Source organism: Adelges cooleyi, unplaced genomic scaffold (genome assembly GCF_023614345.1).
Source record: "Adelges cooleyi isolate 19-005CV unplaced genomic scaffold, UGA_ACOO_1.1 ACOO_flye_CR_arks_rails_tigmint_CR_PRNA_574, whole genome shotgun sequence".
NCBI classification, from domain to species: domain Eukaryota; kingdom Metazoa; phylum Arthropoda; class Insecta; order Hemiptera; family Adelgidae; genus Adelges; species Adelges cooleyi.
In genome coordinates this window covers 10,590,529-10,609,452 of record NW_026096268.1, presented here as the reverse complement: position 1 = coordinate 10,609,452, position 18,924 = coordinate 10,590,529, and the positions used below count along the sequence as shown (strand labels likewise).

The 18,924-nt window shown below is 33.3% G+C and overlaps 2 protein-coding genes across 4 annotated transcripts; one reads left to right on the top strand and one right to left on the bottom strand.

The window, feature by feature from the left end:
* Window positions 1-314: 314 nt before the first annotated feature.
* LOC126842859 (zwittermicin A synthase ZmaJ) lies at window positions 315-14,167 on the top strand. Of its 2 annotated transcripts, XM_050580056.1 has the most exons (17): window positions 318-603; window positions 4,699-4,826; window positions 6,239-6,520; window positions 7,376-7,546; window positions 10,105-10,337; window positions 10,431-10,529; window positions 10,595-10,802; window positions 10,869-11,036; window positions 11,230-11,435; window positions 11,989-12,087; window positions 12,155-12,239; window positions 12,316-12,531; window positions 12,971-13,127; window positions 13,201-13,326; window positions 13,407-13,547; window positions 13,618-13,801; window positions 13,871-14,167. In XM_050580056.1, the coding sequence occupies exons 2-17, from the start codon at window positions 4,709-4,711 to the stop codon at window positions 14,009-14,011; spliced, it is 2,634 nt and encodes an 877-aa protein (XP_050436013.1). In that variant the 5' UTR covers window positions 318-603; window positions 4,699-4,708; the 3' UTR covers window positions 14,012-14,167. The 2 variants fall into 2 exon arrangements, with proteins under 2 accessions (XP_050436014.1, XP_050436013.1); XM_050580057.1 differs by lacking the exon at window positions 11,989-12,087 and having other exon boundaries at window positions 315-603.
* On the bottom strand, window positions 14,051-18,193 carry LOC126842860 (negative elongation factor A). Of its 2 annotated transcripts, none has more exons than XM_050580059.1 (11): window positions 17,839-18,193; window positions 17,176-17,409; window positions 16,927-17,110; window positions 16,774-16,859; window positions 16,458-16,623; window positions 16,195-16,374; window positions 15,738-15,962; window positions 15,267-15,334; window positions 14,783-14,881; window positions 14,603-14,702; window positions 14,051-14,525 (listed from the first exon to the last, which is right to left on the bottom strand). In XM_050580059.1, exons 2-11 carry the CDS (start codon window positions 17,383-17,385, stop codon window positions 14,278-14,280), a joined length of 1,566 nt encoding a protein of 521 aa, XP_050436016.1. In that variant the 5' UTR covers window positions 17,386-17,409; window positions 17,839-18,193; the 3' UTR covers window positions 14,051-14,277. The 2 variants fall into 2 exon arrangements, with proteins under 2 accessions (XP_050436016.1, XP_050436015.1); XM_050580058.1 differs by lacking the exon at window positions 17,839-18,193 and adding an exon at window positions 17,512-17,676.
* Between the last annotated feature and the right edge of the window lie 731 nt (window positions 18,194-18,924).

The following is an 18,924-nucleotide window of genomic DNA, read 5'->3' as shown; positions in this document are numbered from 1 at the left end:
GTAAAAAAAATAATTATATTTTCCATTTGGGGGGGGGGGGGCAAGTCAACTGAGGCCCCCCTCTTGGCTACTTGCCTGCTGTGTGTGTGCAAAATAAACCCGTTTTCGGTGGGTCGTCCTTGTGCCGGTATAAATGGTGCAATCGAATGGAATCACAATGACAATAAGATTGTTGCGGCCAAAAAGGATTCGAAGCAAACAAGTACAGTGACCACGGTGGTCGTCTAAGGAGAGATGGAGAGATGAAGCTCTCCTGCTGCTGGAAAGCCCAGACCGCCGAAACATGTGCAACTACACAGACCACAGTGCACTGATCGTTATGCGTTTAGCCAAGCAACTCTGTGAGTGGGGACCGTATAAAAAGGTCATTAAGAATCAATCACTCGTCCATTGGCACATATACGTTTGCGGTGCACACAGGATTTGTGTACAAACAATACCAATTTAAAAACATCTATTTATGGGTTTGAATTCGTTCACAGCCGGATACGTCGTGTATTTTTTTTTTCGTTTTTTGTATTTTAATCGTTTAGTTTTTTAAACGGTTTTAATTTTTTTCATTTTCTCCGTCATCTAAATTTGCCTCGCCGAAATCGACACGCGGTAAGTGTTATTAATATAATATATTATTATTATTTTAACCTAACCCGACGAACGGTTAAAGTTTCTTTTAAATAATAATATACTATTTATGGCCCGACAAAACGGTACAAACAAGGGCAGTACATATTAAAATTTTCCTCACCCTCCAAGAGAGAGAGAGAAATATGTATATTTGTTTACTATTATTGGCTTGCTACTTTAAATGAAAACACAAAAATTTAATAACAGTGATAGAATCATAATTGCGATATTATGAAATAGATGGAGAAATAAGTTAACGTTTGTTTTCAGTTATAGTTAAAAAAAACGGTCCATGACCGGTTAAACAGACGGCCAACGAACGTACCTTGGGTTATATATTATTTAAGTCGGCTTGCTCTGTTATTAGTATTATTTTTTTTTTTTTCATTATTATCCAACGAGTACGGTCTATAATTGATGCTGGAAAGCAGTTAGCATTGGAAACGACGTTAGAAAGAAAAAAAAACTAGCGGTGTAAAGAAATTGAGCGTTAAATATAAAAAAAAACATCTCCTATTTACATATTTTTTTATTAATTGTATTATTACTAGCATATAGTGTCATACCAATGAAAATACTTAGAATAAACTCACTGTGATATTCTACACATTAGTTTGTGTGGCAATTTATTTCTTAATAACCAAATAACATACATTTGGTAACCCACTTAACTCGTTGATTGATATTAATACAATAAAAAAACATGTACTTTAAGAAAATAGTTTGGCTTTAATTCAATAGCAATGACTAATTTATAAAGAATTTCAAAAAATATATTTATTAAGGTACTTTCCTAAAATAAACATACCTAAAAATTGTTAGGATTTAACGATACTTATCTATAATAATATGTTCTTATGAACAATGAACCCTTCTTTACGATGAACAAGTTCAGTGGGGTTAACTTCTTATTAATACCTATCCTATTTAAAGAATAATAACAAAATATTATAAGATTTTTTTTTATTTATAATATATATATATATACATATAAACTGTAGAAAATAAAAGATTGTCTTCTGGCAATCAGTAATTCCCAATGAGTCATTCGACTACTTGATTTTGGGAATTTCAAATTTATGAATTATAAATTCCTATTCTATATTGTAAGTTACACAGTTTAAGATCATTTTTGGCGTTGTTGAAAAATTATTGTCCAATGTATTGTAGTAATTATTAATTGTTGAAAACAAGTTTTGGAAATTTTGGCTGGATAATGTTAGACACTTATTTTAGTTTGTATCTTATTATTTGTAAAAACTACATGTCATTATGTAGAATCAAAATTGAAATTATAATACAGAATTATTATTTATATTGCAATCATTGTTATAACTTATTTCTACTACCTACAACCTACCTATATGATTAGGTATATGTATATATATATATATATATATATATATATATATAATTTTTTTAGGGATTGAAATAAGTCAAGTTTTTTTGTGCTTTGTAACTACTAGAAATTAGATATTAATTGTATTTTCAAAATATATTTCAATATTTAAAAAGATATTTTTTCAACACTTACTAATAATATATTTGGTGTTGCGAAATTTGCAGTGTTTTAATTATTCTACTAGGAGTATGTCAAGGCGATAATTTACTTTAATTAAAAACTCATTTAGATTTTTTTTTAAATATCCAATATACACAATAGAGGACAGTATTCCAATTTTTGGGTGCTCTCTTTTTTTCGGTTTCTTATTCTTCAATTGTACACACTTGCTTACGTCTAATCTCAGTCGGTGGTCATTAAACCTTTTTTATTCCAACAATTTAAGGATATAATATTGGTCGCCTTAACTAGTATGATTGCAATACCTATTGAAATTTGATTATATTGTACACCACAGATTATGACTAGGTTCCCTGGGGTTACTTCCGACCACCCAATGTGGGACAAGAGGTGCTAACGTTTACAATTTTTTGCTAGGATTACGTTTTTTTCAATATTTTTTTTTTTTATACAACTTTTCTAATCCGAACAGAACGCGCTTTAGCTGTCGCCTATCAGCCTTGTGTAATAAAAATATTCTACTCGGTGTCGCTAATAATTATTATTATTGAAGTTAACCTCTCTGCAAACCGTTTTTTATTTTACAATGCGTTTTCATGATTTAATTGTTCTACCGCCGCAGTCAGATATGTACAGGCAAATTACCTGAAACCAGTTCCGTTGAGCACAATGGCTTAGTGGTATAACCTATATTAACACATGGTTGGCTGTTGCTTAACAGCAGTGTTTAGAATGAAATATTGATCAACATTTTTTTTTTGAATATCAAATAATATTTTTAAAAAATAAGTATGTACGTTTTGTATGATAATATGTTTGAGAGTAATAATATGTTTATAAGTGGATTGTTTCATATAACAAAGTACAGCTGTGATAACTACTTTTAAGCGTTGTAATAGTCTCAAAGTTTATATAGTGTTTCCCTAATGACACTTTTGTTTTTTAAGCATGTTAATAAAACATTGTGCATGATATTGAACGAAAACGTTTAATTTCATACACAGAACAAGTGTTTTTTTATTATTATTAAATAAATATCAACTTTAAATTTTAAAAGTTTTGATTAGAACAAAGGCCCGATTTTACAACTTTTAAAAAATTCCTTAGGCATTTTAAATTGGGCTCTTGTTGTAATGAGCGTCTCAATTAGATTCGCGGGTCACCCCAGGAGACTTTAACGACTATAAGAAACAACACCGTGCTCTAAACAAGCTGTACCTACCGGAGTGTATATTTTAATTACTTATCTAGTTATTGACCCATTATAACATTGGTAACCTTGGGGCTTTTTTTCCCCCGGCATCGAATTCTGCGCTCGTCATCGTAGCACAATAGGTGTATTATAGTGTGTACGATTAGGTCCGTATAGGAACCGCAGGATCAATGTATAAAAAAACTAAAGGCTGACAAAAAAATAAAAGCAAGTCCAGCTCCCTGTGTGCAAAACAATATGATACGCCACACGATAAGGTGTGCGGTGTTTATCTTAAGACGAGGAGAGGGCCTAGCACACATACTATATAATAGCGGTTTCCACAGTTCAAGGCGGTTTGTGAGCGTTTCATAATACCACACCGTTTGAAACACATAATATTATTACTATTATGTGTCTGTGTGACTTGAATGTATGCCAGGCGCACGACCGCACGCACTATTGGGTTCCTTCATAGCTGACCCGCCATCCGGTGGTAAGGCCATTAGCAGACCGACCAAAAGGCTTTCACCAAATGTGGCAAAAATGAAAATTCCAAATCAAGGGCGTTAGTCTTCCGAAAATAAAAATAAAATACCCACAAGAGAGAGAGAGGACAAGTTGTACCAAAGTGTCTTGATTCTTCTTGTCAACTATTTATGTCTCTGTTTTTTATTGTCAGTGGCTTCTACTGCGTGAAAACTGGTTATATTATATTGATCATTTGAATGTAATTGCTTCAGTCATACGTCATAATAGTATTTTATTTAAAATATTTACTTTGCCTCTCCCCTAAAAACGATGGTCTTGTCTTATCCAATTTATATTCCAACTGTCTTGTACGTCATGAAAAAAATAACATTTCCCATAATATATATATTTAGATGACAAGTTTCTGGTCTCGTAGCAGTAGTTAATGCGATGGATATTATAATACTGAAACAAAAGTAAACTCAATAATGCAGTAGACAGTCGAAATGACCTCGTTTGAGTCATTTAACGCTGCAGCTAAAACCAAACAGTAATACAATTTAGTACCATATTTTGAAAATGATTAAACGTTAAACATCTAATTATACAAAAAAAAAATATTTTAATTATATTGCATTGTAAAATTGATATGAAAAAGAAAGACGATTGGAAAAAGTATCTACAAAAATTCGTTTAAACATTTTTATACTAAATACAATCTAAACGTAATGAAGTGATTGTGTACTGTTTATTATATTATTTTAATATGACTTGTATTGTAATTATTAAGTATAATTTGAAAATTAAGTTAAAAATGACAGGTTTGACAGTTTTTACGAAATTAATATTTTTATAACTTTACTCGTTGTAATATAATCACTTTTTTTAGACTTTTCAACATGACTACGTCGATATTACAAGGACCTTCTGTTCCAATTGGGAAAAACATAAAGCTACACAAACTGTTTGAAAAAAATGAAAACATCTACGGAGACCAAATGGCAGTGATTTATGAAGGTAAAATATAATCATTATTGTTCAAGTATACCTCATAAGAATATTTGTGTACAATAATCAGTTGGTACATTGTAGAGTAGCAATTTCTGAACTACAAAATCGGTTAACTGGTTAACTTCAAAACATGTATCTACTAAACAACCCTTATAGGCTAATGACCCAAGTAGACTTAGTTTATCTTTGTTTTATTATGACAAATAGCCATAATTATTAACAACAATACCTTTACAATGAAATCGGCCGAGTAGACTAAACAGGAAGTTAAATTCTAAACGCTGATAACAATGGAAATAATTTTTAAAAAAAAAGTTAATTAAACCAATCAGCTGGTGCTCATGAAGAAAAAAATGGTAATAATAATAACCGGAAACAGAATCATAACAAAATATAATGTCAATATATGGGCAGAACTGTAGGAAGGGTTTAAAAATGTGACTATTGTAAGAGTTAAATAGAGAAAATAAAAATGAATATTTGAAAAATAAAAATAAAAATAATTGAAGTCACCAACAGCGTACAGTAATTTATTTGTGGGGATGACAATAGAGGGTGGAATTGAGAAACATATGAAATACTTGTATACTTATAATGCAGAAATAAAGTCATGGTCAAATCTTAAACAAAAATAGTGAATGAAGCCGAGTCTGTGAAACCAGCAAGTTTATGAAATATTAGTAACAAAAAAGGACCAATTTAAAAATGACGAATCGCCGATTTTCACTTTTTCACTTTAGGCCATTCAAATTATTAGTTATTAAATTTGTAACGTTAATTTTATATGAATTAATCAAAAAAAAAAACCTTTTAAAAAGTATTTTCAGTTGTGTATGCTACAACTTAAGTTCACAAAATCTAGTATTTGACCTTATATCTGATATTAACCCTGTAAGACCCCAGACATTAGATAAAGACAAACTTCACAATAATCAAACGGTCATAAATCGATGACCTTGCGCTTATTTACTTGATAATATTGTTTTAGCTTCGATGCGATAGCTGACAAGGTAATTTACAATGATGTGTTTTTATATTTTTGTGTCTGTACCTTGGACATCTTTTAAGCCACTAAACCGATTTCTTCGTGTAGCAGCTCTTAAGATCGGAAATCGTACCTGTAAGGTACTTTATTAAACTAAAAATTTTAAAATTTCATTCCTTCCACGTCAAAATTGAGAAAAACAACCGAAAATTTTACTTAAAATTACCGCGCTCCATATCTTTTTTCAAAACAGTCCCAAGTAGTACTAAATTTGTATAGAATATTCTCAAGACATGGTACCAACTGCCGACCAATGTTGACAACCTAAATACAATTATCGTATACCCTTCTCCTAGAAGGGGTAGGTAGACTTGTAACCTCCCCGTTACCACTACTTATCTTATGACTTACCTATGTATTCGTCTGTCCACAGAACTGGGACAGCCGTCGGTCCGTTTGACTTTGGTGGAACTGAACGCCGTGTCCAACCAGCTGGCCAGGGGCATCGCGGCACGGGCGGGAGCGGCCAACGGCGACGGCGATTTCGTGGTGGCCGTCCAATTGCCGCCGGACGACGGGCTCATCGCCGTCCTGTTGGCCGTCTGGAAATCCGGAGCCGCCTATCTGCCCATAGACGCGGCCGCTCCTGAGCACCGGATCCGGCACATCCTCGACGAGGCCAAACCCTGTTTGGTGATCACCCACCAGCCGGACGGTAAATCTCACACCACCGATTACCAAGACCTTCTTATCATTCATTTAATTTCTAAAAAAAGTGTTGTATCAGTGTACAATTTTTTCACACCGACCTCCAGTAGGGTGACACCTAATTTTCGGTGTTGGTCGTTATCATATTTCTTATTAACTAATAACAACTAATTTTTATAATCAAAAACGTTTGTTTTGAAATACTACACCTGATCACACACCCCTTACACTTGACCCAGACACTACACTAATTAATGTACACTTTTTTCAAAACGAACGAAGCTATTGTGATACAATATACCGTACGCATAACACGTATGATAATAATTATTTATATTTGATAAACCTATAATGCTATTTTGATTCCTAGATTTGGAAACACTGTTGTTGGGGGGAAAATTCTGAATCGATACAAAATATTAACAATGACTTTCCGGTAGGTTAGGATTTGCTTTTAGTCGAATTCCAATCGACATAAACCATATTATGATAATAATAACTGAATCAAAATAGTCAACAAGAACGTAGGATTAATTTGGCATTATCTAAATACCCATTTTTACATCAACAATAATTGGTAAACATTCTAAACCATCAAGTTGCGCTGAAAACGTATGAAAGGACTGGATTTTTTCGTGTGCACTTTTTTCTATGTAATCGATAAACCATAATTTATATTATTTTAGACTTGTTGACAGACGTGTCAAGCTAGTAAGTGGGAGGATCCGTATGTTGTGTAAATAGTGTAATTATATATTTTTTCTTAACACACTGCCTATTATTCAACCCTTTGCTTTTTTCCCCGATTCCTTGTGGAATAATTGCTTATGTATTTTATTTATATTTTCATTTTGTTCGGTAGCTAAAGTGTACGAAGACATGTCGAACACAGTATACAACCTCAAACAGATGAAAAACGCCTCGACAACTTTGTCAGCTTCAAATTTGCAAAACGATGAAACCATAAACGGCGGGCAAGCCGAGACGACGGCTATAATTATTTACACAAGTGGCAGCACTGGCACGCCCAAAGGTATGGCCAATATTTAACAACATATATAGTCGTATTATGTCTACTTGTGGGTCATGAACCTCAGAATTATATCATTATAATAACAAATTCAAGGTGGTCCACTTGAGAGTTACAATGGAAAATGGAGTTTTTATTTTTATTTTTTTACCGGTTTTAGCATGAAAAAATAACAAAACCTAACCCACTTAAACGGAATATCCACACGCGTTCGAACAAACAGCTTTTATGGCTATTAATAAAAAAAAAAAAACAACAAATTATGGCTAATAAACCTGTTTAATTAAGATATTGTGTATTATAAAAACCGGACGACCAAAATTATCGTACACGATGTTACTGCCGTTTATTCAAGAGAAATTAACATAATATTGTGGGAGAAAAAAACAAATTTTTCTAAGTATTACTAATTAATAGAAAGTTACATTAGATAATTAATCGTTTTACACTTGTCTTTAGTAATGTTTTTTTTTATACGAGTACTACCTAATCAATTTCCGTTAACACCGAACACGATAACTTATTTACACTAATGATAGTTATTACCATTTGAACTCTTATAATTGTTATAATTAAACGTACATACAAGTATACTATCCTTAATTTTATAAATTGTTTCAATATTGAGCTATCACCCGGCACTGAAGAAAATAGCGTTTAGTCTTTAATTAAATTTGTTTAATATTTTCTAAATTAAAAAATTGTACAGGTACAGTAATTTCGTTTAGAGTCTACTTACCTACATGTTTTGTCTTTCTTAAAATCATCAGAGTGGGTAATTTTTGGTCAGGTATAAGTAACATTTTAAGTAACTTTTTAGTCATACTTTATACAATCTATATTGCAGTCATGCATTGCAGTAATTTTATTACCGTTTCTGTTATTGATTTTTTTGCGTTTACGGCTTACGCGCCATTTTATATAACTAAAACTGATAACATAAATTAATGGTAACTGATAACTGATAAGTGGTAACACTTTGGCAATGGAAAAGCAGCTATGCAGGTGTTGTGACTATTGGAAAATAATATAGTTTCCACTGTAATATTATGTAAAGTAATAGTAGACGTCTGACTAATTCTATTGCAAAAATGGCAAAACGATGTTTACATAATATACAAACACTATTGTAGGCGTTCAAATGAGATTCCAAAGTGTCTACAGTGGTCGGACTCGGGTTTAAGGTTGTGCAATTAATTTTAATTTATACCCATATCAGACGGTCAACTGCGGTAGGCGGTATTTGAGACAATACTATTATAGCATACGACTTTTTTTTGTTTACAATAAAAAAATCATTAATAGCTGCCGTCTAAGCACGATTTAAGATCTTTAATCGTGGTTCTAAGACGGACTGAGGCAATAAATTGTACTTTATTACAAGCGCTACCGAATGAGCACAATAGCTGCGTAGTTGACCGTGTAATTGTGCCCAGGAGGCCTATATATTTTATCTGCATAAAACAATATTTAAAAATGTTTTATAAACTATATGAAAACACACATGACACGTCGTGTACAAGTGGGTATGTATAGCTGGCGCAGGTTTTGTATGCTTGTAGATAAGGAAACTATATTGTATCTTATGTGCCAAGGACATAATATTATTATATAAGGAGAAATCAATCGACATCCGACTCGATTAAAATTGATTTTTTTTTTTTGATAAATAAATAAATGTATACTTATTTAAGGGTGATCTATTTCACGTAAAACACATTTTGATTGGTCGACAGCAAGTTTTAAATAATGATTTATAGAGTTATTTTAGTAGAAGGATGAAGTATAGTATTTTTTTTATCTGCGCATATTATTATTCAACCGCACTACACCTCCTGTTTAGTTTTGAAAGTTGATAGAGCTCCAGAAAATACTAAAAAATATAAGTACAAAAACATTTAGTCGTTTTATGATGTCTTAAAATAATAACATTAACAAAAAAGATTTCAAAAAGACAAACGTTAACGTCTTACATGAATTGGATACTTAAACCTAATACGATTTAAATAGAACATCACTTGATTGACAAACTTAAAGGCGGACCTTTGGTGTTTCGTGTTTTTTTTTCAAATTACAATTTCTTAACGATTCAAACCAAAATATAATTATTGCTTGTGAAAAACACTCAATTGTAACTGCAGTAGTAATAATAACAAACCATGACGCACACTTTGCAACTGCACCAGGATATTCAGGACGGCGTTTTGAATAGGCAAACTTCGTGCAGTTGAACCTTTAAATTTATGACCATGTTGCATATTATATGTATAATATAATAATGATAGATTTAACCCTGTGACGCTCGTACCTAAATAAAATGTACCCTTGGAATGGAAAAACAAAAATCAATACATCCAATGAGATTTGATTATATTTTATTTCAACCATTTGTATCGATTATCTGATCATGTAAGAATTTATTTAAACACAAATTGTATCATTTAATCATTAGACATATGATAAATGCCTCTACTATAAGTCACTGTACCTATACCTGCAATATCAGATATTATAATGTTCTATACTAGGTGTATCTAATGTACTTGATTATGTAATTATAGGCGTGAGGCTCCCTCATCATGCCATTTACAACCGTTTGAACTGGCAATGGAACCGCTTTTCTTATAGCGACACTGAACAAACATGCGTTTTTAAAACTTCTTTAACTTTCGTCGACGCCGTTGCCGAAATTTGGGCACCCCTCTTGCACGATGCACCCAGGTGTCTGGTGGTAGTGCCAAAGTCAGTTACCAAAGATCCAGAACGATTAATTAACACGTTGCAAGAATATAAGGTAGGCAAAAATTAAAAAGTCGTATAAGACATTTTTATATTATAGCTGTTTATATCCGTTTTTTTAATTTCGCTGGGTTTATTTTTTTTGCAGGTAGAACGTTTGGTATTGGTCCCGTCGCTTTTGCGTGCCATACTGTTGTACTTGGGCATTTCCAACAACAACGAACAGCAGTGTTCGGTGCAAAACCGAGTAAGTAAAGACTCGAATGTGCTGTCCTATCTCTCTTTCTATATCTATGTACTTTTCTGTTTCAGAACAGAGAGCAAAGCATTCTGGCAAGCCTCAAGCTGTGGGTCTGCAGCGGAGAACCTCTGCCCGTGTCTTTGGCTAAACAGTTTCTGGACACTTTTCCCGGTCATACGTTATGCAACTTCTACGGTAGCACGGAAATCATGGCAGACGCCACGTACTACGCTATTAAATCATTCAAAGACTTGAGTTTTGGCGATAAGATTCCCATAGGTGAAAGCCGGCCCATGACCTTGACTCGTACAGATTTTTAATCGGTATTTTTTTTTCATTACTCAGGTTACCCTATCGACAACACTGAAATATATTTGATGGACAACAAGGGCGTACCGGTCGAGCCGGGTGCTCTGGGAGAACTTTTTGTGGCAGGCGCTAATTTGGCTAGCGGTTATGTCAACAACCGAGATCCACACAGATTCGTCGAAAACACTGTAGCCCAAAACAAAGGTAAAAAAATAATTTTTGCAAAAACACTACACAAGCAGTGAGAGGTGTTATGAAGTGTAGGACTAGGGTGACCGACCCCGTGTAGTCGGGAGTGTAAGGCGAAGAATAAGTTTACCTCGTCTTTGGATTTATGACTACGTTATAATTGACTTGTACAACTTCTCTACTTGACTTTGCTATGCTCATTGTACAGATGGTATGGACCGTATGTACCAAACAGGAGACTACGGTAAAATAGTAAACGGCGTGCTGTTGTACGAAGGCAGAACGGATTCTCAGATCAAAGTCAGAGGCCACCGAGTTGACTTGACGGAAGTGGAAGCTGCCATTCACAAGTTGCCCGACTCGGGCATAGATAAGTTAGCTGTGCTTTGTTACAAACCGGACGAAGCCGAACAAGTAAGCTACTCGCCGTGTAGGGTGGTGATCCTTCTGATATAAGACAACGGATATTTTGAAAATTCTTTTCTTTCCTACCTATACTCTTGGGTACATATATTCAACGTCGTCCCTTATACGGATGATAAGATTATAGGTATCAACTTTGTTTTTTCAAATGCAAACACATTCTTCTGGTTCTTATCTAGTAATAACGATAGATAATTGACAAGTGTCCATACTTACTTATTTTACGCATACGGGTTGATGATACAAATTGTGTCAAGTATTGAAAAAATATGTACCCTACGAGCATAGGAAAAAAATAATTTACAAAATGTTCATATTTTCCAAGAAAATACATATCAAATGGATCACTCGGTACATAGATAATGGTTAACTATACTGACAACAATATCCAAATCTCCTCTCAGCAACGAACCGGTTGACAATGCTTTTCTAATTTATACCACTTTAAAAGGGCTCCAAATGTAAATTATCTCCAAACATCCACTACCAACTCTATTGCTTTGACGGCTAACCTTATTTGAATAAAAATGATTTGAATTACTAGGCATTGTTGGCGTTTGTCGTTTTCGATGAGAGTAAAAAATCGACGATACAAATCGAAGAGGAACTGAAAAACGCTTTGCCCGACTACGCTTTACCACACGTACGGATGGATTGACAAAGGTTGATTTTCAAAAATCTCACTTTTATTTCGATTTTGTCTTTTCTAGATAATCGCTTTGGACACGATGCCTTACCTGGTAAATGGCAAAATCGACAGACAAACGCTTTTGAAAATTTACGCCGACATGTCTGGTAAAAATTTACTATACCTACTATTCGAATTTGGACGTTTTTGTTTACTTCAATCGTTTGTTATTGCTGTTTTCAGTAACCAACAAAGTCAACAAGCCGACTATGGATTACACGGGCATCTGCACTAGTCAAATGTCCACGGCCAAGTGTTTATTTGAAACCGTGGCCGAAGTGCTTGGCAGTTCACTCAGGTCGCACGTCTCACCGACGTCCAATTTCTTTGCTTTGGGCGGCAACTCGCTAAACGCAATCTACACAATAAGCAAGCTAGCTGATCTCGGATATTCCATAAGTAATTAATTCATACTTGATCACTTTTTGACACCATAATTGGTTGGTAGTGAAAAAACTAAGTTACTCTACAGATTACACGGTTCACAGTTATTTAGTATATTATACACTGGTACCTTATAATATGAGTAAATGGATAATTCCAATTATTAGAATAAAATAAACTTGTAGGACAATCCAATTCAGTATATTAATTTAATACATTATTAACAAAAAAAAACGACAACACTCAACGGCAGTGCAAAAAATCGACTCTTGTTATAAATAATGTTGTACACTGGCCCTGGTCACTGCTGGAACAGTGTTACCAACCCTAACACAATGTTGAAACCGGATGAGTTTTTTTTTGGATTTTCGACATACATTAACAGGAAATAATTATATTTTACATTACGTTGTATTTCTATGGACCTATCGTGCAATTCCTTGTGATGTTCTAGACGTTAGCGAATTTATCGTAGCTCCTGACATGGGTACAATAGTTAAAAAGTTGAGATTCACCGGCAAACCGCAGTTGTCCGGTTGCGACGACGACTGGTTGTTGGAAAAGTATACTATGCAAACTCTCGAACCAAAGCACAAAGAACAAGTTATTAGGTATGGACGTTACATTCAGACCAAATCGTTAGTGCCTGCTTAATTAATAAATAACGTACATTACTATCTGTAGGATAATAGCGCAGAGTTTCTACGAAAAAGCCGATCTGGAATATTGGCTTGAGCCTGGTGTGCCGTACACTGACTATACAGACATCCTCGAGATGATTTGGGAGCCGTTGGTGGAAAAAAAATTAAGGTGAGTACTTGAATTTTTGGACATTTTTTTTTTTCAAGGCAACACCATACATTGAAAATGTAATTATTGTTTGTCCATAGTTTTGCAGTGTATTCAAAAGAATCCAATCAAATGGTGGGCGCAGCGTTAAACTTCGATGCCCTAGACGAACCAGACATTGACTTCAACGGTCGGTTACTAGTGGTTTTTGAATTCCTCGAGCACCTCGAAGGCCCCATTAGGTAAATATTGAATAAAAAGATTTTATTTGCTGATTTTAATAATTAAATTATTTATTATTAATTTGCAAAGGGAGAATCGGCTGCCAAAAGGCAAAGGTCGTATACTTCATAGCTTTATGATGGGCACCGACGCATCGTTGGACGCAGCCACCAATGTTGAAATCATAACATTCATGGAGCAGGAAAATTTAAGAGTTGGCAAAGCCAAAGGATTTGACGGTATATTTACCACCAACACAAATCCTTTAACCCAGGTAAGAGAGAGTCGCCGCAAACCAGCTTAATTATTTTATTAATACAATATCCTTGTATTGTGATCGCAGCAACTCGGAACAAACGTATTCGGCTACAAAACCCTGGAAGACTGTCAAGTCAACCAGTACGTGGCACCTGACGGCAAACGAATCTTCGGCAAAGCGCCAGACAGTCAACGGGCCATATGCTGTTGGAAACTCATACTATAATTTATAGAATAGAAAATTGTATTTATTTTTAATATCATTGTTAGCGTTTTAATGTTTTTATTCATACATAGAGTTTAAATTTGTTATACACATTTTTAAAATATAAGTCTTTTCAATAAACACCACTAAGCGACTCGCTGTTTGATACAAACAAAATGTCTTTTTGTAAGATGGGAAAATTGTTGCTTTTGTATTCGAATCAATATAAATCAACAGGCTTTATACAACTGGAAATTTCTAGGGTGGCCCACAAATTGGTGAGTTAGTCAAGATTGATTTTGTAATGCTGTGGCGGCGGCTGCTAACGCAGCGAGTTGACTACTGGCGACCGGCATACTCGTTCTGTCCAACTCGATGTATTTCTTAATTCGTTTCCATTCACCCGTGTTGTAATTCATTTGGAAATGTGTTTCAACTAACATATTAACTAGAGTGTGGTCATTCTGCAAAACCGTTTCGTGGTCTTCGCTTAGTTTCACAGTTACGAGGCTGCCTAGTTGCGGGCACGGATTGTCTAAAAGAAAATCAACATTTTTATTTTTTCCTCCGATGATAAAAACTAAAAAAAAAAAATATCAATCATCAAATAACCTCGACTTCCAGCCATGAAACCTAATATTAAGGCTTTTTCAGGACGCGTGACTTTGTTAGCATTTCGGAACATATCTTGAGCCTCTTCCATTTGGCTCCTCTGCAAACAATAGAAAACAACAACTTATAAATCCCACAACTCGTAGTTTTTCGTGTATTAATTATAACAATAATTCGTACAGTAAGAGATAATTGGGTCGGTGCCGTATTTGTCGAGGTTGTTGTCGACGAACCGACTTGGGCAGTTTGAGAACGTACTTGCATCTGGACCATAGGTGGCTGAAACAATTAAAAATATAAAGTTTAAACAATAGATAAGCATTGTAATTAAATAAATTATAATATTTCAGAAAAAAAATATGAAAATGCACAAAAGAATATTATTATTTTTATTTAAAACAAATTATTAGATTGTCTTTGTATGATCGACCTAGTCTTAAAAATAAGTCATGTTGTCAATTGATTGCCTACAAAATTGTTCAATCATAATTCATATTTTATCAATTGTAAATTGTAAAAGCTTCTTTGGGGTATAATCCCTAGTTATGGAAAGTCTAACAGGCTTTTAAGAATCAATACTTATAAAAAGTGATTAGTTAGGAAGCGTGAAATGAGGTAATGATTTCCATAGACGCGTCAAGTAATTATGAATTTTAATACTCACGTGAATAACTTTGGATGCAGCTGGGGCCGGTGGAGTTTCAACGGCTGGTTGAGGTGTGCTGGGAACACCTATGACACATTTATTACAATTATTATTCTCAATTACAATTACATTTTAATAATTATCAACATGGGACTTTATGATGACATTAATGATACGATTAGAATATAATATATTATGTTATAAACAATCAAAGATTGAGTACACTTAAAAAATCAAAAATTAATAAAACAACTTAGATTGTTGTAAAGTAATCGTGTAATGCATTCAAATACTTTTAAAATATTCAAACTTGTATTTTAAATACTAATGGAATTATTTTAAACTAATTATAAACAAATTGCCAGCGGTTAAAAATAGAAATTGGCTAACTTTTTTCATGCTGAACTATGTACACTGTATTGTGGACAGTATTCAAGTAACACTGCAGTAATATTACGACCATAAAATATAGAACCCTTGAAATCTTACTCGGAGGTTCGTTGATAATAGGTTCTGGAGGCAAAGGCGTAGCTGGTGCTATATAACTGGGTACATGTTGAGGTGTAGGAGGCGCTGGGGTTGGCGGATTCAACGGAGCTAGACCGGCAGCATAATCTGGAGTAGTAGACGTAACTTCCGTTTTTGAATTTGGTAAGGACGGACCAGAAGTGGGAACACTGTTGGCCTCCAAGAGACGTTTACTTTCTTCCATTTCTAAACAAGTACAAATAATTCAGAAATCAATTGTAAACATTTGTAGTTTCTACACTCTTCAACTTTTACTCGACAAATAAAGATTTGTTAACATTTATATACATGTGCAATTTTACAAATTTAAAAATACATTTAAATAAAATATTATTTCAAATCATAAATAATAAATAATATTAATTTATTTTAATATTATAATTATAACTATTGGAACTCACTAATTTAAGTAACTTACCGGCCCTCTTTCGTTTTTTCGCTTGGGCGTAACCAATAGGCTGTTCGGTAATTTCTAATATTTTAATACCACAGTCTTTGCGCATTCCTGGTCTCGAGGGAGTCGTCAGAGTGTTGTTCAAAGGATTCGAACGGAAACCACCACTAGGTATTGAACGACTGGGTATACCCTTCAAAGGAGCTAACAAAACAAACGGACAATTAGTTATAAAAAGCAGCTTCTTATTCGAACACTATGCCAGTTTAATACTATCGTCGAATTACTTGTATCAGTCATTTTTCGAGGCATGCCTCTCGATCGTACTGGAACGGCAGGAGCTGTGTGTTTTTTAATGTTATTAGCCGCATCTGTAGCTTTTTGTAACAATTCCGCTTTGATAGCTGCAGCTTTTGGTTTTCTTTTTAAATTGAAATGTTTAACCGATGTGGGCTAAATTAAAAATTAATCATGTTATTAGTTGTATAGTGTTAAACTAAATAACTGTGCACAAGAACAAACTCGCTTTATCCTTATTGGTCACAATGTGTCCCCCAATAATTAACATGTACAGTTTCATTAAGCAATAAAAAATTGACTTACCGACTGACCGACCACATTAATTAAAGCATTTTTGTTTAAATAAAGACATTCTAAAGGCAACATGGTATAGTCCAAATTTTTTCTAACTGAAAAAACAATACAAACATTATATATGATGTTGCATAATTTCGAAGGTTGCTCATTGTTACTCACCTAATTTTTTTAAATCGCTGATTAAATCATTGAATATTCTATTATTATCTTCGTTGTGAAAAAACTCTGTGACGTTTAAATTGCCAGTAGAAGGAAATGTCTTCATCATTTCGGCCAACATGGAAACCCATTGTTCACTGTCGACACAAGCTACTTCTAAAATTTCTTCTAGTTCTGTTCGCCACTACACACATCCAATTAAAATTAGTACGACATTATTTTGAATGAATTTACTCTTCGCAGTCTTACTTCGGCAATATTTCTCCGGGGAATATGAAAAAATGACAATAACAATTTAAGCTTGACCTGCGTTTGCAAGTCGGGAAAACAATCTTTTATGTTACGCAACACGTCGGACGTAAGCTGCGTGCATATTGAACCGCTAATCCAAGTATCGTTGGTCGTTCCTAATTTGTTATGAAGCCACAGTGAGATATCACTGTCTCGGACACTCGCCATGGTGTAGTATTAAAAACTGGTGAACTGGTAAAACATCAAATTAAAAAAATTAACAATATAATAACGTTTTACATAAATATTACCGAAGTTAAATTTCCATAAAGAAAACAAGCGTCTATAACATACCTAATTTATAGAAATCACACGTCATTAAAGGAAATAACTCCAATAAATACACAAATATGTATTATATACGAAAAAATACACAAATTTTTTAGGTAACTTATTAGAATAACAGTAGTAATAACATTGTATTTACTATTTTTGAAAACGCTTAGAAAATTGCACAAATGTATATATCATTTTATCATGTTATTATGTATTTTGATATTTCACGAACATTATCTATTCGATGACAAAAACAGTGTGACCACATGGTGTAAACTGTATTACTTATTATGTTAACTATAAAAAAAATTTTTTTTTTTACTTCGCTGGTTGGTTTATACTTACACGTTACACACTTAAAATATTTTTCATCGGTTGTAAGTTTAAATAAATTTAACGTTGTGTACAATGAAAGTTTAATAAAACATATAAATTAATAATATCTATACATAATATTAAATTCTGTATCTCGTGTTCGAAAACAAAAATTGTGTTCGCCAATGATAAGATATCATTGATGGTCAATTAATTAAAAACAAGACGTGTTTTTCCCTCTCTTTTTTAATTTGTGTTATTATATCGTTATCGTGTTTATTATTTATTTGATTTTCGTTTGAATTGCAACAAAGTAGTAAGTACTAAGTACCCACTATCCGTTAGTGAAAACCGAAATCAAATCCGTTCATTAGTTACTGAGAAAATCGTGCACAACGGTAAATGAATTCATTTTACAATCTACAAAGATAAAAACAACAAACCTAAATTATACTTGTTGACAATAATAATAAATTCAAAAATTTAAGGAATCGAAATATGATTCAACTGTTATAGTATTTTCTAATTTTAATTTGTTGACAAACTGCTAACATCGCCTTCACACGAATACGCAAAAATTAAATGTTTCTTAACTGTAAATAAATATTATATTATAGTCAGTTAGTTTGTTGTCTTATTTGATGCCGTGGGCGGAGAGATTAGGAGTGCACCAACATTTTTTGTTTATTCAAGTGTTTTTTTTTTTTTTTAATAAACTACCTATATTATAGTCAATACACTTCATGCGAAATCTAAGCGATGTATGGCTATAATTAGTTTTTAGCTGTAAAAAAAATCTATTGAACGGGTAAATTGTTTTGACTATTCCCTGTTGGACGTTGGTACGCATCAAATATTAAAATTCCACATAAGTCTTTAAAATTAAAATTAAATTTAGTCATAGTTATCAAAAGCACAGTAGTTTTTTTATGATACATATCATATTCCGATTGAGAAAATTTCTATCAATTAAAATTTTTGTTAGTATTGTTCAATGCAATACAGAAGAACAAATGTCATAAAAAATGTTATTGCCTTCTGAGCTATAAAATAAACAAATAAATGTAATCTAATTTAAAACTGTTAGCTTTGATTTGATGAAAAGCAGAGATAGTT